Source organism: Diachasmimorpha longicaudata, chromosome 16 (assembly GCF_034640455.1).
Source record: "Diachasmimorpha longicaudata isolate KC_UGA_2023 chromosome 16, iyDiaLong2, whole genome shotgun sequence".
Taxonomy (NCBI): Eukaryota; Metazoa; Arthropoda; class Insecta; order Hymenoptera; family Braconidae; genus Diachasmimorpha; species Diachasmimorpha longicaudata.
In genome coordinates, this window is record NC_087240.1 from 2,961,276 (window position 1) to 2,981,869 (window position 20,594).

A 20,594-nucleotide genomic window follows, 5' to 3' on the forward strand; every position below is an offset into this window, starting at 1 on the left:
GAGTGTGTCATATCACTTGAAAAATGCTTACTCTACTTTCTCATTTGATTATTTATGACTCTTAAATGTTATTGCAATTTTTATTGCATATATACTCCATCTTTTATCCTCCGGCCATGCTTGAGGTCACGCGGTCGTCTTTGAACGTTTACTGCACCGCTGAGTTCACTAAATGAATAAATAATTAAAATGATTAAATCCAGTAGGCTGTGAATTATCAGCATCAGAAGTTTTGCATAAAAAGACTGAGTTTATTGAAGGGAATAATTTGGTGTGCAGTACGTCCATAGCGTTGTTTGAGGTTAAGTCTTATTGTTGTTGAGGTTATCTCGTTATTATCAAAGAATAATTCAGCAATATTCATTAATAAAATGTCGACAAACGTGAGAAGTGTTTTGAAATTGTCGATAGCCCTCAGAAATTTATGTTCAGCATCTAATCGAACCCTGTCACTGAGATTATTACACTCGTCCTCCGGTTTGGATGCCAGGTTCAATCGGCGTGAGTATTTATATTCATAAAACCGTAATAATGATGATTTAAACATAAAACAGTAAAAATTAAATATCAATTACTCAGTAAAAACTGCTCATTTCCATTAATTGTCGGGGTGGCCTTTTGCTACTTTTTTTTTGTTTTGCCTAAGCACCACAATCGGAATGATATTATCAATCAACGATACAACTTTTATTTCTCAAAGCTGTCCTCGTCAGTGAACCCAGAAGTTCCCAAAGAGCTCTAGATGATTTCGATCAGCCGCAAAAGCCAAAAACATTCGCCCAAAAATTACGTGACTCTCAGCTCCCCGAGGAGATCTTCCAACTAATAAAGACCCAATCCTCTCAAATGAGCGGTTTCCAGGCCCTGAAATGTCTGGACAGCCTCTTTGAAATGGGCAAAGCGAGCACAGACAAAAATTTCACCACTGGTATGACCCAAAATGAGGAATTCGTCACACTCTGCGATGTCTTGAAGAAACACATTCGTCAACTGAGCGCAAAGCAAGCAATAGAGGCCCTGAAATGCCTCATTTACTTCAACGTCTCGTCTACCACCGTAATCATCCAGATGCTCCTGCAGATGGTGAGAACGTCCATCAATCAGCTCACCCTCGATGAGATTACTTTCCTGAGTTTCCTCCTGCGTAAATGCCAGAAGACACCGTTGGTGGAGGCACTGACCATCGCTCTGCCGATTGTCTTCGAGACCCAGGTGTCGACTCAGTTGAATCCTGACAATCTGGATTCCCTCGTCAGGGTATTCCAGTATCTGAGACAGTCAGGAATGTCCAGCGATGTGATCCCCCGACTTTTAAATATCATCGAAAAAACACCCTCTGAAAATATTACACCAGCTCAAGCAAAACAGACACTCTTTTGTCTCCTGGATTGGGACACCAAAACCGAAGTAGCCCAAAAACTGATTCCCAGGATGTTGCAGAACCTCGGGGAGAAGATTGAGGAGCTAAACCCAGCGGAATTGGCAGCGGTGTTGCGACGGCTGTCTAACCATGTCTCTGATGTGAAAACAAATTCAGATATTTTCTATCACGAGGGCTTTGCTGACGCTTGTGGTGCGACAGTTATATCCAGGAATCTCGGCTTTGAAATGGCTTTTGAGGTGACCAATTTCTATCACCTTGTGGATCATGTGAATATCGCTCTACTGGACTACATGGCTGCCAAGTGCTTCCAGGATAAGTCGATTCTCAAGAATGCTGACAAACACCAAATATCGTCGTTTTTGTTGTCTCTGTCCGAAGCTGAATACAAACCAGTTTTCTGGGACTCCATTAAGGAGTCCCTCATGAGTGAAAAACTACTGGAGATCAACGTAGGAAAATTGTCCAAAGTCGCTATGTGGATGGCGTCACTCGACTTGTACTGGCCAAAGTTAATCGCCCGGACATTTACTGGCTTTGAAATCAGAGGTGAGAAAAGCACTTCCGCGAGGAAGAGACTTCTCCTGCTGTACTACGCGGTGAAGAGTGAATGCCCTGAGTACAAAGGGCCATGGATGGCTGATCATGTGATGAAGTACTGCAAGGAGGTTCCTTGTCTGGACAGGACAGATTATCCATTGAAGGAGGCGATCGAGTGTTCTCTTGGAGGACCCCAGTATGTCCTGACCAAGCTCAGGACGAGGTTTGGGTACTATGTTGGTAAGAGAGGGATTGCACTAGGGAAGGGTTGAAAATTCGGGATAGATTTTATTCGTAATTTATTTCAGATCACGTGGTGATTATGAGGAAAGGGTGGTTTCCAATTGCTATTAACAATGCTGGTGACACTGCCATTGACAAGCTGGAAGACTTGAGTTCTGTACAAGACGGTCAAGTGTGAGTATTTAGTTCCAGTTATTATTGAATAATAATTCATGGGAAAGCGATTAATTTTATTTGAGTGACCGCTTCCACTTCTACATCTTCTCGTCCATTTTTCATACCGAATTATTTTTGAAAAATATTTCTATAATCTATTTATCAAAACAACAAAATGTTGTAAATCAGGATTTACCTTTAGTTTTCCTCTCGTGATCACGAAAGAAAAAAATTTCTCTTCGATTATTTTCAGCCTGATATTCCTCAACGTCCCTACCTATGGACACACCCGTAACACAGATCGTCTGACTGGCCACTGGTCATTGTTAATAAAACAACTCGAGGCAGTAGGAAAGCACACAGTCATTCCCATTCACTCGAGAACATGGCAAAAGCTTTCCGAGCCCGAAAGAATTCGCTACATCTCACAAGCAATTAGACTCAAGTGTGACGAACTCTCAGCAGTTGTTAACTGAAAAGACGAGTGGATTTAGAACTGAATGTACATTACGCGAGAATAAACAGCTGTTTATTCCAACATCTTTGAAGGAATAAATGAAGGTTTTATTTCTTAACATTTTTATTATATGAAAATAGTTATTCTCAACAATAAACTTACGTTATCATTACCTCCAGACAATATAGTAATTTGGAGATTAAAAAAAAATATTGAATGAGTATTCTCAAGCACGAGGAGGCCGCCTCTCCTCCAGTCTAAGCTAGGGTCTAACGTCAATAAAATCTCCAGACTTTGTCACATAAAAATTATGATTAAAATAATCGTAAAAATCGTTCGGCGTTCGAAGCCTCGCAGCTGCCTGGTAGGAGCACCATCTGAATATCAGCACCACACTCAGTAAAAACCACTGCCTCTGGCGACTCCAATTCTCACCAAATAGTTATTTCGTTTGAAAAGCTCTTGATAAAATCACTGGCTCAAACCAAAGACCTTGAGCGCATTGAAAGCGGTAGCAAGTGCCACTTCCTCCGGTGATTTTCGCATGAAAGCAGCCACCATCTCCACCACAGCAGGCAGTGCACATGGCTCATTCCTCTGGAAGGTGCAGTATCTGTGCAAAAATGTCATCGATCGTTCGGTCAATCCGTCCTTGACGTGAATCGGAAGTTTGCTGGCCCTGGTGTTGGGATACATGAATGGAGCGTCTGTCTCGACCAGAATTTTGTCCAGTGATATGTTGCCACCCTCGAGAATCTGCCTGACCCCACTGTCGGACTTGTCCTTGCAGAGATACCCCGTGATACCCAGGTAGAAGCCCTCGTCCAGGTACAGACGCGCCTCATCAGCACTTCCGATGAATGAGTGAATCATCACTGGTGGCAGGCGATTCTTGTAATTGGAGAGGACCTCGAGAACGTCCTTTTGAGCTCCTCTCTCGTGAATCACCAGGGGTTTGTTGAGCCTGCAGGCCAGCTCAATCTGCTTATGAAAGACTGATCTCTGGGTCTCGGGATCTGAAAAATCTCGGTTGTAATCTAGACCGCATTCACCTATCGCCACACACTCGGGATTGTTCGCTATGCTCTCCAGTTCCTCCATGGTCTCGTCGTTGTCCCAGGATTTAGCGTCGTGGGGATGCACTCCAGCGGTTGAGTACAGGGTCCCTGGGTAGATCCTGGTGAGACGAAGGGCTTCTTTGCTCGATCTTATGCTCGCTCCTGTCACCATTATCTTCTGTACTCCAGAGTCCTTTGCTCGCTGGATCACAGAGTCCAGGTCGCGGCTGTATTTCTTGTTTGTTAGGTTGGCTCCCACGTCTATCAGAATGTAGTTCTCGTAGCACTGACTCATTGGACACACCTCGGACGTTGTCGTGGTGGAACTACCCGCATTTTCAGACATTTTGGAGAGATTTGTTCAGTTACTGGTCCCTGAAGACGAGAAAAAAATCATTGCAGGGTTTATCATTTTGACGAGTTGCTGGGAGAAATAATGATTTTATGGAGCAACCATTCATCAGCTGTGGTCAATAATTAATTTCAAGGGATGTGCCCTTGAAATAATTTGGTAATTTTCAATGAACATTGAATTACTTACTATACTTTCTGGCACCAAATGAATTGTTTAGCTAAAAATTGAGGTATCTGTTGAAAAAATTCAATGGAAAACCACTGAAAGATTAATTACCAATTACCAAATATTTTTTCTGCCACGAGGAATAATAAAAATCAATGGGAGCTTCACAAAACCGACTCATCATCAATTAAAAATAACTCCATTTAATCTGTGACGATTAGTTGTTGATTTGAAAGTTTTAATCATGAAAATTCTGGAGGGTTAACCTATCAGGGTACCTCCAAAGGGCTGAATTACCCTGGAATAATCTCGATCCAATGAATTTTCAATAATAACTACCTTCTAAAATTCACTTACTTGACATTTGAAGAATCGAAGACCGGGCGAGTCTCTCCAAAGTCTGAGTTGGAGGGTAATTCGTGGATGTATGAAACCGTTGAGCTTTTCCACGATGACTTAACCTCCCAAATAAAGGTGCCCGGGTGTGTGAGTCATATTTTTGACATTGCATAACCTCTAGAGAGAGTTCAGCCGGTTGAGATCGGGTTTTCTCCTTGAATAGTCCATAAACAAGAGTTGCTTTCGAAGGATTTATCCTGCCCCAGGCTGTTATCAATTCCATAACCATCATGAAGGTAATTAACTGAATAAAATGGTTAATTTGGTTCTCTCAAGCGTCTTGTGCCCACAAACAAATGAATTTCTTTGTTCCATAAGAACAAAAAGGGACACAAAACCAGGAAACAATTGCTCGGTGAGAAGGAAGCGGCGTCGAAACGCCTGGTGGACAATGCAAATGCCCAGAAAAATCCTCTGGAAACCTTGGAAAAATTCCACAGCTACTCAGCACCAGATGGAACGATGTTTGATCTTCAGTGTTCCAAAGTCGGAGATCTTCCTGGGGAGACTCTCTCCTGGGTCTTTGGCATCATGGAGAGGAATATGAAGTCAATGTACGAGAAGTCCAAGTGGGGATGGAACACGAGCTCCAAGAGGAATGAGTTGACTGATCCCTTGGCTTGGTACCTCACTGCTAGAGCAGGGGACGAGCTCGTGGCTTTCTCACACTTCCGTTATGACCTGGATGACAAAGTGGAGGTTCTCTACTGGTAATTTCACGTTTCTCCAGTGGAGAATAAATATTTCTGGATTTTTCCTTAATTTTTTGACGGACTCTATCGTTTTTTCAGTTATGAACTTCAGCTGGAAGAGAAGGTGAGGAGAAAAGGACTGGGAAGGTTCATGATGAAGTGTCTAGAGGATCTAGCTGCTGATAGTTGCATGAAGAAGGTCGTTTTGACTGTTTTCAAACATAATCCTGAGGCCAGATCGTTTTACGAAGCTCTAGGGTAAATTCGCACGTATTTTTAGTGGTGGAAAGTGGGATCGAATGGGGAATTGAAGGGTTTATTGTGTTTTCAGTTACAAATTGGATAGGACAAGCCCTGGAGACTGGGAGAGTCTTGACTACATCATAATCAGTAAATAAATATTTGCTACATTCCATTTTTAATTTTTTCTCAACAAAAAAAGAGAGCGAATGAATTAAGGACTGATTTTTGTAATTAAATGAGTGGAAAATCATTTCATCATTTAGTTGTACATTATTTTTGTTCTTTTGATTTATTACGAAAGTCAATTATCAAGTTTTCATTATACATGATTCATGTCAATTGAACATTCCTTAGAAACATTACAAGCAGTTAAACTCCTCTGCCAGTGGAGGGCTTGAGAAATTCCTCAATCCCTTCTGAATGTATCGATAACATTACACACAAATGAGAAATTAATTGAGCCATCCTGGGGCAGCATTGCTCCACAGAATCACTTGTCACTCTGATAATCTGATAATCATTTGACGTCAGCACTCAAGCTATAAAATACACTTCAATTCTCTTACAATTACGCGAAAAAATAAATTAATACTGCCATGAGTTACATTTAAACCGCATACAAACAGCTTTGAGGGAATGGGAGATCCTTAACTAGACTCATTGTCTACATTATCATCTCAGTAATTAAAATATAATTCTTTTACCCACTACGATCTACAGTCAATCATTCAGAGAAAATTATTATTCACTCAAACTGTCGACGATTGCTCTATTAGTCGGATAATGATAATTAACTTAAAAATTGTCTAGATGTCAAACACTTCGTTTGGAGTTCGGAAAAATTTTTATTTTAATCCGACTCTTTTCAATGTCTACAAATCGTGAAAAGCATTAGATCATCGGGCCCTGGTGTTCCGCTCCCCCCAAATTTCCAACAGATCCTCCCCTCCGAATCCTCCAAGTCCCTAATTAACCACCGGAAGCCCTAAACCCCGAACTACACCTAAGACTGTGTTTTATGAAATAATAAAGACGATATTTGATGCGAGCAGAGACTAATGCGTGTCGTTTTGAGTGTTGGTCCAACACTGTGAAAGGTCAGAGGTATTTCACTGATCGTCCAATCCTCGACAAAGCTCAACAGTCTGCCAATGTCGATGGTCCCGTCCCCTTGGACTCCAAATCGTTGATGGAAGTCCTTGTCCCCCCAGCAGAGATCAACCGCCTGTCTGTGAATAACCATTCCCACTCCTTTCCCAGCGCCATCAGGCACCGAGATGGTCCTCATGCTGATGATGTTAACGTCCACGGGGAGATCAAACCTTAGCGGTGAGAAGTATCCATTAAAGTCCATATTGAACACAGGATTTGGATGAATAGTGATCATGGGATGAAGAAGTTCCTCCGCGACAAGATGAGCTCCGAGAGATAGAGTCCCTGCTGGATGTCCAGCCACCGGTGGTTTCAGACACTCTGCCCTCTTCTCCATGAGTATCATGAAGACATGATGTGTCAGGAGATTGTCCGTTACCCCCTGTTCAAGGCCCCTCTGGTCGTCCTGCATGAGTCGCCTGTCCTGCATAATCTCAAACTGTCCTGACGCCATGGAGGCAGCCCCCAGGGGCTGTCCCGTCAACACACTCAGCCTCACTCTCCTGTCCTCGATGTACCCAGCAGCAGGAAGTGGATAGTAATTTGCTTGAGTCGGTAATTTGGGGAACCTCTGCCGCCTAATCATGTTGAGACCATTGAGATCTGTGAAGAATTCATCTCCTGATGATATGTCAGTGTCCAGTCTCATCGCCAACTCGAAGTTCTGGGTCTCTGAAATGTCAACTTCGTTAAGAACGTGGAGTCCCAGTCCATCACTCCCAGGGGAGTTGAATAAAGTACAGGTGTGCCGCAGGTGAGGAAGATCCACGAAGACTCTGGATAATATGGGACCTGTAACCAGGTGAATTGTCCTGTCCATCGTCATGTAGACAGGGTCAGGCTCGGGTTTATCAGGGAGGAAGAGGTAGGCACCGCTTCGGGGCCTCCCCGGGGAAGCTGTACCGTATTTCACAAACTCCAGATGCACTGGGAACGTTGTCTCACCGATTTTCAGGGCCTTCAGCAATCCGGTCTGTGCGAATGCTGCCGAAAGACCTGGTCGCACCCCTATCGAGAATTCCTGCGTTGACGGGTGCACCTGAAGGTGCTCAAATCCACGGACAGGCGTGGGAGGCACTGCGTTGTTGTAGAGGGTGACGTTGGCCAGGTGTACTCCAGGGGGCAGAGACGTGTCCTTCAACGGGTGGATGAGATAAGTATTGATGCCCAATCCAGCGACAGTTACGAGGAACGACAGCTCGTACCTGGCCCCCGAGATGGCTCCTGGGGCAACCCACACCGGTGACAGCTGGCACTCGACAGCCTGTCCCATTCTGTCTGTCACCCTCACGTAGGGATTAGAAATAATCACTGTCTGGACCCTCGTCCTCTGCCTCGGGAGAGGATTGAATATAACAACTCTTCTCGAGATACCATCGTCACCTAGGGACACGGTTATTCTGTCCCCAACGCTTGTGTGGTAGGTCCTCATCTCGTCAAGGGTGAAGTATTGAAATTCTGGATCCAGCGCTGGTCCCTGGGGGCTTCTCAAGAGGTGAGCAGCTGCCTGTTGGAGAACGTGGGCTGAATTATTGAGGGCTGAGATCATCTTCTGGGCGTAATCCACGACGACATCGTCCCGGGCTGTTCCCGTGACACCGTCGTGATGCTGGAAGAGCGAGTGCCACTGCCTGGCTTCAGACAGTCGCCTCTCCAGACCGGATTCAGACAGGTGCTCGTGACCTCTCGCCCATCCGATTGAGGACAGGACTTCTGCGGCCCTCAGGGAGCCCAGGAGGACTCGATCCAGGCGTTTATGGAACGGCCGGGAGGTGTAGTAGCCACTCCAGTAGTGGTCGTCTCTGTCGGCGTATGTGAAAAAGTCCCCGGATAGTCGGGGAAAGGTGTCGACATTCTGCTCCTCTCTTAGGGCCGTGAAGTAGTCGGTTAGAGTGCCGAATTGAATCTTCACGTTCAATTGCTCGTTGGAGTTGAGGTAGTCGAAGATTTTCTGGTAGTTGCCGAACTGTGCATCCCATTCGGAAGTCTGGGAGTACCGGAAGTCATCTCCAAGCGGTGCAATAACGACGTTAGACCTGAATAATTGCGACTTCTTTCTGTACTGGTCAAGCAGGAGAGCAGCTCGTTCAGCGACATTTTTCTTAGTAACCACCTTGGGTGGTACCCTCCAGGGGCAGCTGAGTCCGAAATTTGGAAGTCTGAAAAAATCAAACTGACAGCAGACCTTGGGATCTGGTCCACAGGTGTGAGGTACGTCGTAGCTGTAAAATGGCATCATGTGGGTTAAGATTTCACTGGAGCCGTCGTTATCCCAGAGCTGTCGCCACTTGAACTCGAGACTCTTGTCCTTGGCAAGTCTCTTCTTAACGGAGTAGTGAACCCGTTGAATGATGAGATTCTCGAGGCCGGCATTCTTCAGGAGATAGGGCATAGTTGGTGAAAGGCCGAAGGGATCGATGGCCCATCCAGTTGTAGGGATATAATCGAGATTGGCCTTGAGCCACTGGTGTCCCTGGGTGAGCTGGGTCAGCTGTGCCATCCAGTGAGAGACAGCCTCGTCTGGCATCACCCAACCTCCAGCCACAATCTCCAGCTGTCCATCGACAATCAGACGCTTGACTTGCTCTTGCGTCACCTTGGGTTGCTCGTCCCACCAGAGTTTGAAGAAGGACATCTCCGCCCAGATGAACTTTCTCCGCTTGTCCTCGGAGAGTTTGGTCACCATGTTGTTGAGGATTCTGTTGGTTTTCTGAGAGTAGTATTTTTCAAATGTCTCCAGCCACCCGGGATCGTTGTGGGAGTGGGGGACAACAAAGACGTTGAGCTTGCGGGTCTTGTGCCACTGCTTCTCGTCGTACTTGAGAGCCCAGCCCTGCTTCCAGACCCCACCGTCAGGATTGTCAAATTCTAGCTGTTTGTAGAGCTCGAGCATCTGGATGTCGACTTCTGGAATCTTCTGGGGATCGAAGCTGCATTGCAGGGGCTTCTCAGGGGCTTTCACTGGGTTCAGGGGCTCTAAATGGTGGACGTGGTGGTTCTGGACTTCCTCTGGAGGCTCTTGAACATCCGAGGCTTCTTTTATTGCGTTTATTGCCTTGTGGTGGCGAGATAGATCCTCCTCTAGCTTCGCTAGTCTGCTCTCTATGTGCACCCATTGATTCTGAACGAATTTTCATTTAATTAGTAGATTTTTTTTTCATCTCCAAGGAGTTTGTTATGCGAAAAGAAAGTGAAGGGAAATGGACGCAAAATCATTGTTAACTAGCTCTTTAATTAAGAATGATTTTTCATTTATTGATTTGTTTCCAATATCTAGACTCGAGTATAAACGTCAGGATTTCTCTCCAGCTTTCGTTTTCGCTACAAAACACTGAGATATTGTTAATATAATTTTTTAAATAGTTTCCCTATCTCACTGTCCCCATAAATAAAAATACGATAGTGGCTTATCAATAGGGATTATCTATCGTCAATATGATACAATCGTTATCTTTGTTTAAAGGCTGATGCTTACATCCTCAATGGCCAGTTTCTGTGCCTTTCCTCGGGGGGAGAACGTCAGGTCGAGCAATAGGTACATCATCAGACAACAGGCGAGGATTCCACCTGCTCCAAGCACAGCAAACAGTTTAAAGTAGCGAAACGTCATTTGGGTTCGCATTATGTTTAGCAGTCACGATACAGTTGTTAATTATGATTTTTGATTATTGTTATGCAGCCGTCAGTTTACAGCACCGTTAAGTGCTACGACGACAAACACCCGATCATTTAAACGGAAGTACGTGTCTGCTGACTCAAACTGATCGACGCTTTTCTTCATGATTTTACATTTTTTTTTATCTGCGTTGATAGCTATTTATCTTTTTCGGGAATTTTTTTACAAGTTTTGAGTTTATGTTTGAGAAGCCCAGGGGTTATCTTTAGGATTTCGTGCACCGTGGCTGACGGATTCGATGAGGTAGAGGGCAGATCTGTGACGAGAATGGTCTTATAGCATTTATTAAGAGAAATTCTGAATAATTATCTCATGGGTGGAGTTGTGCTGATCATCTTTCTTATTCATTTGGCCATTAATTTTAGTTTTATTACTAATTAACAGGCCGTGTACCAGTATTTCAACTTAGTAACTCTGTGATGCCCAGTGGTTCTCATATTTTCAATCCGTATTCGTCAAAAATCCCTGAAAATTTCCCTAGAAAATTCCCCAGGCGGGTTATTGACGTCACGAGAGAACCAACAATAGCCACCATCAGCTGATTCATCGGTGGGCAGAGGTGGGGAAGCCTAACGTCGGCGGGATATTGCAAATGGAAACAGTAGCTAACTAGTTTACATAATTATATGTAATTAATACATCATTATACATTTATTTATTGTGTTCTCAGCCCCGTGGACTATTAATAATGAACATTTTTATTTTGCCAATGATGACGGTTCTTACCACCCTTTGGTGAGAGGCGTCAGGGTCGATAATAAATTGGAGTGGGGAGCAATAAACATTTTTGTTCGATTGCATTCGATGATTGGGATATGCAGAAACGAGCGAGCCTTCATATTCGCGATCTACAAACGATTTTCTACAAAACTAGCTACAGTTCAATCAAAAAAAGTCGATTTTTTATTTTTTTTGGCCAACATCAAGGACAAAATGAAAATTATGATTATTAATGATCCATGGGACTACAAACAAAATTAATGCATGTACAATGATGTACTAACAATGTACAATCACGTACATTAATTAGTTTGCCCTTTTGCAACCCCCCCTCGGCTAAGTGCATTGGGGTGGTGTGCGAAGGTGATAAACCCCGGAAAATCATTGACATTTGTCACAGCACAGTGCGAAGACTTATTCCCGGGTGAATGAAAATGTCGGGAAATGCAAGTGATCGAGAAAATTTTCTCAACCAAACGTGAATAATCGTGTGACATAAGTGGCAATAGATCGTCTCCAGTGAGTCAGGTAATCATGCCTGGTGAGCCATCAGCATCGGCTGCTGGAAAATCCAGTGGCAAAGTTAAACGCATATCAATACCCCGTGTCCAGAGCAGCACAGACACCGAATTACAGTCGCAAATGAGCCAGAGTGGATCAACACCTCTTCAGCCAATATCCCTTCACTACATTAACTTCAAAAATGACAATGAAGAGACACCGATACCACCAGTACTCCAATCACGACTGCTAGACCTCTTTCAACAGATTCAGAAGGAATTCGAGATGGTGTGTCTGGAGAACATCGGCTGTAAGGCTTAGCGATTTTTCAGTTTGAAAGATTTTCATTTATTTTTAACATAATCTAATGACCAATCAATTTGTTCAGAGTTTTGAACACCTTGTCTTCGCCATTTAAAGACTCTGATTGCAGTACAGGAGAAGATTGACACTCTCAACGAGAGATTGGAGAGAGAGTGCTACGGATCGGGTGAACGTAGTTTGCCACCTGGTGATTTAGCTGATTACGTGGATACCAAAAGCTCGATTAAACAGAAGGGTGAGAGTTATCATGTTATTTTTTATTTAATTATTGGTACAGCTGTCAGTATTTAAATGAGAGTCGTGACTCAGTTCAGAAAAAATGTTGAACCAGAATTTAAATTACTTGATGATTAAATTCTTGTAAAAAAATAATTGTAATCAGAAATCCATCACAAAATAGAGAAGAGCAGACAATTAATATTAAGCTCAACTCAGCTCAACAGTTCCTCAAAAAATCCAGATGCATTGCCATCTGTCCCTCTCCCAGTAATCACCTGAAATCCTCCAGCCTCAATAGTCTCATCAGCGCAGAAGATCAAGACAGCCCACAAGCTGAAAGCCCAAACGAGTAAGATAGTCTCGTCATTCAAGAACCCGACTATGTCCTGCACGATGCAGCGCCAGTACGCGGGCCACAAGGACGGCATCTGGGAAGTGACTGTGGGCCGTTCAGGACAGCCAATAATAGCGACCGCCTCTGCTGATCACACGGCTCGGGTTATGGCCATGGAGACTGGCAAGTGTCTCCTCCAGTACATAGGCCACACTGGTTCCGTCAACTCCGTGAGATTTCATCCCACCATTGACCTTGCCCTGACCTCCTCTGGCGACTGCTCGGCCCACATCTGGCAGGCAGCCGTCAACTGGGACGCACCAATGCGTCAATCGTCTTCCGAGGATCTCTCCACCCTGGACAGAACGCCCACCAATGCGTCTGGGCTTAATGATGATCAGGACGAGACACCTACACTGAGAACACCCTTGAGGGAGCTTCTGGGCCATACTGGTGTGGTGATGGCTGCTGACTGGCTGCCTGGGGCCGATCAACTCGTCACCGCTTCCTGGGATAGAACTGCTAATCTTTATGATGCTGAAACTGGGGATGTTATTCATACACTCTGTGGACATGATCAGGAACTGACTCATGTGTCCACTCATCATGTGCAGAGACTTTGCGTTACGTCGAGTCGGGATAGTACTTTCAGACTTTGGGACTTCAGGGAACCCATACACTCGGTGTCGGTTTTCCAGGGACATACCGAGTGAGTCTCATGGTCTTCTAATTTTTATTTGACTCGAAAAACAAATTTATTTTGTACAAATACTTTCGTCAAGAAAAAAATACTTAAATCATCTTGCGATGTCCTTGAATTAAGGTGTCGTCTACCTGACTGAATCAGAAAAAATCCAAAAGTACTAAAATTGAGTCGAAAAGACTTTGGAATGAATTCGCAGCTGAATTGGACAAATGAAAATTCCTAGATAGATTTTACTTGTTCGCTGTTACGAAATCTTTTGCATTCCTTCCTTGCTTTGAAGTTAAGGATAGCTAATTTTTTTTCCAAATGAAGGATATTTTTTCTAATTCCATACTTGAAGAGCCGTCACTTCCGCTGTTTTTACGAGGGAGGACAAAATAGTCTCTGGGTCGGACGATCGGAGCGTCAAGGTCTGGGAGTTGCGTAACATACGCAGCCCGTTGGCTACTATCCGGGGTGACAGTGCGGCTAATAGACTTGCTGTTTCCAGCGCTGGAATCGTTGCGATTCCGCATGACAATAGACAAATACGACTGTTCGATCTGAGTGGACAGAGACAGGCCCGGCTTCCAAGGACTAGTAGACAAGTAAAAATTTTTCAACGATTGTTCTTAAAATCCGTACCATTATTATTTCTGTTTACTCGTCGAGGATTTTATTTTATTTAAAATACCCAGTAAAAAGCTCTCTAGAGCTTTCGAAGTCCATTGAATTTTAATTATTCTCCATAAAATCTGTTAACGAACTTAACAGGAAAATTCCTAATTTTCAACACCATTGCTTTCTATATAACAAATATTTTCTATTTCCCTAGTTCAATTTACAATTTACAATGTGTCCAACAGAACTTCATATATAATTTATTCAATTTATTAATTTTTAATTATTTTTATTTTATTGCCTATATGTCTACCCTCTCGGGGTTTTACATGTTGTTTCCCTTCCCTCAAGCCCCTTTATTCATTTTTACTTATTTTCAAGCATAAAAAAAATTCTATTTAATATTTATCATTCGATTTTCAAAACTGATGCTAAAAAAATCTCACGTATTACGCAATTAACAATTTGGAATTGATCGTTAGGGCCATCGCCGAATGGTGTGCTCAGTGGCCTGGGCAGAAGACTCAAATGCAACCTGTAACTTATTCTCCTGTGGATTCGACAGACTCGTTCTGGGCTGGAGTGTTCTTCCCGTCAAAGATGCTTAATAAATCCACTACCCTCCCCCCCTGCCCCCGTCCTCTTCCCCCACCCCATCAATTCATATCACACTACGTTGAATTAGCCTCGAATATCACTCTGTACTATCGTAATATTTTGGCTAGACGAGGGCAGCCACACCCATGTTGATACGTAATTGTGTGCCAGTAAGCCAGCAGCTAGACCTATCAGTGATCCACCTCTTCCGCTCTCGCAGACAACTAGAATAATGAAAAAAAAAATAAAAATTCTAAATTCAATTTATGAAATTACTAATGATAAAGTGAGAATCAAAAAATACATATGATCGAATAGAAATGTTGATTTTCTTCGTTGCTAATTTTGATTGTGCGTTGAAACGAATGATCAAAAAATACCAGAGAACTATCGAGGGACAAATAATATTATTAAGTGAAAATTCGTCTAGTCGCGTTTGTAGAAACTTTTGCACTGAAATAAAGAATCAATGATTTTTTGAAAAACTAAATAATTAATTGTCTTCATGAGTATTCCCTACCAACTCTCACAATCAATTATGATTTTCCTACTGATTTTTTAATTAAAAAAATCTACATAAAAAAATAATAAATATTGAAGTGGATATTAAATACCATATTCTAAGTTTTTTTTATTTGAAGTATTGAAAATTTGTCTTTTTTTTATAATTACTATGGGCAGAGCTTTCAAAGAAAATTGATAAGCTCCTCGTGTTCATGATTACCGGCGGTCTCATTACCCCAGATGAATTATTCAAAATCTCTTTGTGGATATGTTTACCTGAGTATGCTGTCAGGAGACAGAGCATGGTGTAGCCATGAATGAGGGCGTAATGCAACTCGTGAGAGACATATTGCCAGACGAGCCCGAGGAGTCCCAGGAGCTTAGCGCAGCCACCGACAATTAATGCACGAACTAGATCAGTGGCTTTGTACTTCCTGGGTCTTCTCTGGGAAACGAGCCACCGCAGCTCAGTCCCAAGGATGACAGCTGTCACGAATGACCCAAGGGATAGGCCAGTGTGGGCAAGGACAATGGAGAAACCCCTCTCTCCCTCGAACCTTTCGCTCTTCAGGGGTTCGGTGGAGTTATCGAGGGTCGCCCAGACCCGGTAGGTTTCACTCAGAAGAAGAACTACCATGAGCTTCCAGTAAGATTCAAATTTACTGTTGTAGAGGAGGTGTCTGTATGCTGGTTTCTCCAGAAGGACCAGGTCCACCAGGACTATTGCTGGATCGTACTCGATGTATTTGTCCGCTAGGCTTCCGCAATTAGTCTGGAATTTGGGTTCATGAGGGTCCGGGAGGTTCGATAATGACTCTAATGAGCACCAGGGGAATCCAATTATCTTTGGTATTTGTTTTCGTTTAATCAAACGGCATTTAAATTATCTAAAGTGATAGGTGTGATGAAATACATTCCTATCTAATGAATTTTGAAATTTTTCCACTGAAGTTTGTACTTCGTGTTTATTTTTATGCCGTTTGAAAACTTCATTTTTGCTCTACTGACAAAAATTACTAATTCACTTTTTTACGTACGTCCAAAACCTACTTTTCGCACGGTATAAACAATAATTTTGCAACTTACACATTTCAGTACTTTCAGGACACTAGGACTGTATCGCCGATACAACTCCTCGACCTCCACACCGCAATTAATACAAGTATACATCCTCACGAATTAAGTCCTGAAAATAGAATTAGATAAGTAACGGTGACCCAAGTGTCCTTCACAGTTAAGTGATTGCTTCAAGGAAAAACAATTTACAAAGTAACAATCATGCTGAATCCTTATTGAGGGCCCAGAATACTCCCCCTCTCTGAGGCCACCTCGGGAGTTATCGGTGAAAGCATTAGCAGTGTTATATTGCGTTCAACAGTGGAATTTATTCAGTTTCCTTTGGACTTGGTAATCAGTGAGATCGCTAACAGTGAGAAGTGACTATGGCATCAAAAATTGATATTGAGTTGACAACCGGACAGAAAATGCCGGCTCTGGGCTTCGGCACTTGGCAAGTAAGTCGCGTCAGCCAGCAGGAGAGAGGACTGGGGCAAAATGGGGACTTGAAAATTCGCGTTCTCATTTGTGCAATGATACATCCATAGATAATAGTATATATCTAATATATTTAAAATATATTGAGTGGTTAAAATCGCACAATCAATAAGATAAATTGCCTGATGATAGGATTGAGAGGAACATTATTGTGATGATGATAATTATTGATAATATATAGTAATAATGTTCATTTTACCCCAGTCGTTTCTATTCATGGGCGGAAGCTTAGATTTGCATTTTTCAATATAAAAAATTATCGAAGGCTTCGGAGGAGGAGATTACGAAGGCGATGGAGGAGGCCTTGGAGGCCGGATATCGGCACATCGATTGTGCCCCGGTCTACTTGAACGAGGCAGCTATTGGAAAGGTCCTGAAGAAGTGGATGGACGCGGGGAAAGTCACACGAGAGGAATTATTCATCGTCACAAAAGTAAAAATTTAAAAATTTGGGATTTTGAGGGCCTCAACAAGAGCACAACAATAAATTTGTCATCAGACTGTGTGGAAAAGTACTATTTTAGCTGTTTAAAAAATTGTTGCTTGTTCCTAAAATTGTATTTTTCCACACGTTGTGATGAAAAAATGAGTCTTCAATCTCGTACATTACAAAAATTAAATCACCTGATTTAATTGAGGACTTTTCTTCGGGATTTTAAAGCTGCCACCAACAGGCCATCGCTCCGGGGGCGCCGAAAAGTACTTGAAGAAATCGTTGAAGGACCTTCAGCTGGATTACGTTGACATTTACCTGGTTCACACACCGTTTGCGTTCGAGGAAGCCGGCGATGACTTGCACCCGATGGACGAGGAGGGAAATTTCCGTATGGACAAAGGCAGCGATCACCTCAAAGTGTGGGCGAATATGGAGGCACAAGTGGCCGCCGGTCGGGCTAAAGCTATCGGCCTCTCTAATTTCAATATTAAGCAGATAAAGAGAATTCTGGATAACACGAAAATTCCAGTGGCTAATCTGCAGATTGAACTGCATGCATATTTCCAACAGAACGAATTGGTGGGATATTTTTTTTAATTAAAAATTCAATTCCAACTTTGACAAAATTTTTTCTGCTCAAACTTCAAGTTTTTTGTCATTTTTGGAAGTATTTATCTTTACTCAGAGTTGGAAAGAATTGAAAAACCAATTTTTTAATAATAAAATTGATGTTCATTTTTTTAATTGATGAAAAAAAAAATTTAAGGTGAATTTCTGCAAGTCCAAGGGAATAGCAGTGACTGCATACTCTCCCCTAGGGTCAAGGGGTTTCGTGGAGCTCATGGGAAAGACCGAGGTCATTCCTGCTATCATGGACAACAGCACGATCCTAAACATATCAAAGAAGCATAAGAAAACTCCTGCGCAGGTGGCCCTGAGGTTCACAATTCAGAGGGGAATCGCTGCCATTCCCAAGAGCACGAATGGCGACAGAATAAGAAAGAACATTGATATCTTTGATTTTGAACTCGATGAATGTGATATGGAGGCATTGACAGCCCTGGACCAGAGCCCCAATGGAAGAGTCTGCGATTTTTCCTTTATGAAAGGAGCCAACACTCATCCAGAGTTCCCATTCTAATTATCGAGAACAATTGGAAAAATTAATAATACTTTGCAGCTCTGGTTAGTGTACTACTTTGGGACTTGACTCGTGTTTTTGGGTCACAAGTGAAAACATATTTGCTCTGACGATTTTCTCCTTTTATCCTTCCGCTTATATATTTATATTTACCGTTATCATGTACGTGGGGCACAAATGTCCTCTTGAGTTATTAGAATCGAAGAATGAAGAGTTCATTTCAAGAATTATTACGAAAAATAATTGATAATTATAATTCAGGTAGAGTTTGAGAACTCATTTTGCAGCTGTTGAGGTAAAATCCCACTAATTTTCACACGAAATATCGTAATTGAAATATATTAGTTTTTTAGGTTATGTCGACACTGACATTTTGTAAATATGAAGGCTCGTTTACATGGTGTGGAAAGAACCCTTTGAATTCACAGTCCTACACATATGTTTTTGTTCATAAAAATTTTACATCACATAATTGTATTAGATATAATAATATATATTTAATACACAACAATTCTGTTAAAAAAAAAATTCCTTTGCATTCATTTTCATGCCTCAGAACATCATTTATCATGTTGGGTGAGGAATTTCAATAATTTCACAGCAATTCTCTTGCTAATGAACATTGGAGATTAAAATTATACGATGTGTTTTTTATCAATTGAAAAATCCAGTCATTTTCATTAATGAATAACAATTGTTGCGCATATATACATGTGCTGTCGACAAAGATTATTTTAATGATTGATCACTTAGACTAGGGATACAAATGGGCGAGGCACTAACTTCGTTTTAATTTGTCGATTGTCTTGAAAAGATGTTGCGTTCAAATACTCGTCCACAGGGATGTACTTTGGCCCGCCGAAGGCATCTAACATTGCGATGGACAATATATTTAATTTAGCGAAGAAGAAATGATGATCTGAAAGAATAATTTTAATTTTGATGATTATTTTTCTGATTTTAATTCTGATAATTCATGAGTTTTTATTGAAATCAATAATTATCACTTTTTGGAAGGCTGGAGAACCAAGGATGTCTCCCAAAAACCGCATTTTTCGCGATATCGTAGTCATAATCCCCAGACGACACCTAGAATTCAATTACAAAAATGAAAAAAAATCAATTGCGTGTAGTCAGCCCCGTAAAACTTCAATTCTTGATTTACTTTCGTAATTGTCCCGGACAATCCCACCCTGGCACAACGCGGGTCCATCGGATCCATGAGCTTCTGCTTGCACCAGGTGCCCTGGGCCAGTGTCATCATCAATGTCGCTCTGGAATCTTCCTGCAGAGTATTACAATAAATTAAATTAGCACGTACTTCATCCCTAATTAGTACTCCCAAAGGAATACATCGAATTCAAATAAACTGAACTGATTATCTATTTTTTAAACAAATTAAGTAATTGATCAAAAAATAGTTAAAACTCTGTTTAACCCGTTCTCATTTTTTTTACATCATTGTTGACATTAAAAAAATGAAAGTGAGAAATAGCAGCGGTTTTTACGATTTTGACACCCGGAGAAAAAATATGGCCGCGAAATGCCGAGTCATAAATAGTTTCACATTTTCTCTCGGGATAATTATCATGGAAATATCTCACCTCGAGGTCCTTTGTCGTGAAATCCAGAGGCGTGAGATACATGTAAGGAATTCCCGATCCATTTCCAACAGGTCCATCACTCACGGAAATTACACCAGCGAATGGAAATGACGGGATATCCTTTCGAGTGCTGATAGTAGCTACAGAGCTCCAATCTATCCATAAATCATCCAACACAAAGGAAACAATTGTTCGTAGTAAAAAAAATTATTAAAAATCGGTGATTAATTGGTAAATCAGCTGTAAGATAAATGTACTTTAATTCAACTTTATTTGTTCTTCGGAGATAGAACAAGTCTTCCCAAATAAAATGAGAAAATATAATTACTCGCTTGATTGACGATGAACCTGGCCATCACGGCAGGACGCTCACTCCTGGGAGGAGCCCATGGCATGGAAACCCTTTCCTCCCTCTCGTCCACGAGAGCTCTATCATCACGATTTTTCCACTCCCAGTTCTTCAATTTATTCCACTCTTTGAATTTTTCAAATTCCCTCCACTTATTCTCCTCGACCTTCGAGTGGCGTCCGGAGGATGGGTTATCCCCGATGGCAGGATTCACCGCCGTTAAAAAAATTGAAATTATGGAGAGAAAGAGCCAGAGGCGCGCCATCGTTCGAGAGCAACAAAGTGCGACTAAATAATTCGAGCAAGTCATCAATGACCTGTACATGTACATGAGTTATATTAACTTCACGATGCATGCGATAAGTGGGAGCAATGTCAAGATTTTCGTCTAGAGATTTTAATTTTAAACTAGAGGAGTTTCTTACCTGAAATCACTGGTTTTCACCATTAATTAAAACTTCGTAATCCTGGAAAATAATTTTTTTAAA

The 20,594-nt window shown here is 42.1% G+C and overlaps 9 protein-coding genes across 13 annotated transcripts in view; 5 read left to right on the plus strand and 4 right to left on the minus strand.

The window, feature by feature from the left end:
* Positions 1-20,594, plus strand: part of LOC135169995 (organic cation transporter protein) — a 107,630-nt gene that overhangs the window by 57,636 nt on the left and 29,400 nt on the right. The window lies entirely within an intron of this gene.
* LOC135169990 (uncharacterized) lies at positions 366-4,990 on the plus strand. The gene is made up of 4 exons (XM_064135473.1): positions 366-501; positions 701-2,161; positions 2,230-2,338; positions 2,574-4,990. Exons 1-4 carry the CDS (start codon positions 372-374, stop codon positions 2,794-2,796), a joined length of 1,923 nt encoding a protein of 640 aa, XP_063991543.1. The 5' UTR covers positions 366-371; the 3' UTR covers positions 2,797-4,990.
* LOC135170014 (3'-5' ssDNA/RNA exonuclease TatD) lies at positions 2,374-4,181 on the minus strand. The gene is made up of 2 exons (XM_064135506.1): positions 2,940-4,181; positions 2,374-2,792 (listed from the first exon to the last, which is right to left on the minus strand). Exon 1 carries the CDS (start codon positions 4,179-4,181, stop codon positions 3,249-3,251), a length of 933 nt encoding a protein of 310 aa, XP_063991576.1. The 3' UTR covers positions 2,374-2,792; positions 2,940-3,248.
* On the plus strand, positions 4,850-11,778 carry LOC135170020 (N-alpha-acetyltransferase 40). 3 transcript variants are annotated; one of them, XR_010300302.1, is made up of 6 exons: positions 4,850-4,990; positions 5,073-5,464; positions 5,546-5,704; positions 5,778-5,836; positions 10,902-11,118; positions 11,638-11,778. XR_010300302.1 is itself a non-coding variant. In XM_064135512.1 (5 exons), the coding sequence occupies exons 1-5, from the start codon at positions 4,985-4,987 to the stop codon at positions 10,307-10,309; spliced, it is 621 nt and encodes a 206-aa protein (XP_063991582.1). In that variant the 5' UTR covers positions 4,850-4,984; the 3' UTR covers positions 10,310-10,773. The 3 variants fall into 3 exon arrangements, 1 of the variants encoding a protein (XP_063991582.1); XR_010300301.1 differs by having other exon boundaries at positions 11,579-11,720; XM_064135512.1 differs by lacking the exons at positions 10,902-11,118; positions 11,638-11,778 and adding an exon at positions 10,305-10,773.
* On the minus strand, positions 5,960-10,463 carry LOC135169980 (alpha-mannosidase 2). The gene is made up of 2 exons (XM_064135451.1): positions 10,317-10,463; positions 5,960-9,962 (listed from the first exon to the last, which is right to left on the minus strand). The coding sequence occupies exons 1-2, from the start codon at positions 10,461-10,463 to the stop codon at positions 6,693-6,695; spliced, it is 3,417 nt and encodes a 1,138-aa protein (XP_063991521.1). The 3' UTR covers positions 5,960-6,692.
* Positions 11,772-15,011, plus strand: LOC135170001 (WD repeat-containing protein 37). The gene is made up of 5 exons (XM_064135490.1): positions 11,772-12,048; positions 12,172-12,297; positions 12,571-13,324; positions 13,662-13,908; positions 14,404-15,011. Exons 1-5 carry the CDS (start codon positions 11,772-11,774, stop codon positions 14,527-14,529), a joined length of 1,530 nt encoding a protein of 509 aa, XP_063991560.1. The 3' UTR covers positions 14,530-15,011.
* On the minus strand, positions 14,170-18,627 carry LOC135170022 (protein ARV1). 3 transcript variants are annotated; one of them, XM_064135515.1, is made up of 4 exons: positions 18,307-18,627; positions 16,109-16,208; positions 15,299-15,794; positions 14,170-14,742 (listed from the first exon to the last, which is right to left on the minus strand). In XM_064135515.1, exons 2-4 carry the CDS (start codon positions 16,190-16,192, stop codon positions 14,603-14,605), a joined length of 720 nt encoding a protein of 239 aa, XP_063991585.1. In that variant the 5' UTR covers positions 16,193-16,208; positions 18,307-18,627; the 3' UTR covers positions 14,170-14,602. The 3 variants fall into 3 exon arrangements, with proteins under 3 accessions (XP_063991585.1, XP_063991584.1, XP_063991586.1); XM_064135514.1 differs by lacking the exon at positions 18,307-18,627 and adding an exon at positions 17,201-17,340; XM_064135516.1 differs by lacking the exon at positions 18,307-18,627 and adding an exon at positions 16,289-16,431.
* LOC135170012 (aldo-keto reductase family 1 member B7-like) lies at positions 16,396-18,610 on the plus strand. Its single transcript, XM_064135504.1, has 4 exons — positions 16,396-16,536; positions 16,842-17,009; positions 17,238-17,591; positions 17,779-18,610. The coding sequence occupies exons 1-4, from the start codon at positions 16,465-16,467 to the stop codon at positions 18,151-18,153; spliced, it is 969 nt and encodes a 322-aa protein (XP_063991574.1). The 5' UTR covers positions 16,396-16,464; the 3' UTR covers positions 18,154-18,610.
* LOC135170016 (protein CREG1) lies at positions 18,783-20,569 on the minus strand. Its single transcript, XM_064135509.1, has 6 exons — positions 20,532-20,569; positions 20,086-20,423; positions 19,758-19,912; positions 19,319-19,438; positions 19,161-19,242; positions 18,783-19,072 (listed from the first exon to the last, which is right to left on the minus strand). Exons 1-6 carry the CDS (start codon positions 20,552-20,554, stop codon positions 18,903-18,905), a joined length of 888 nt encoding a protein of 295 aa, XP_063991579.1. The 5' UTR covers positions 20,555-20,569; the 3' UTR covers positions 18,783-18,902.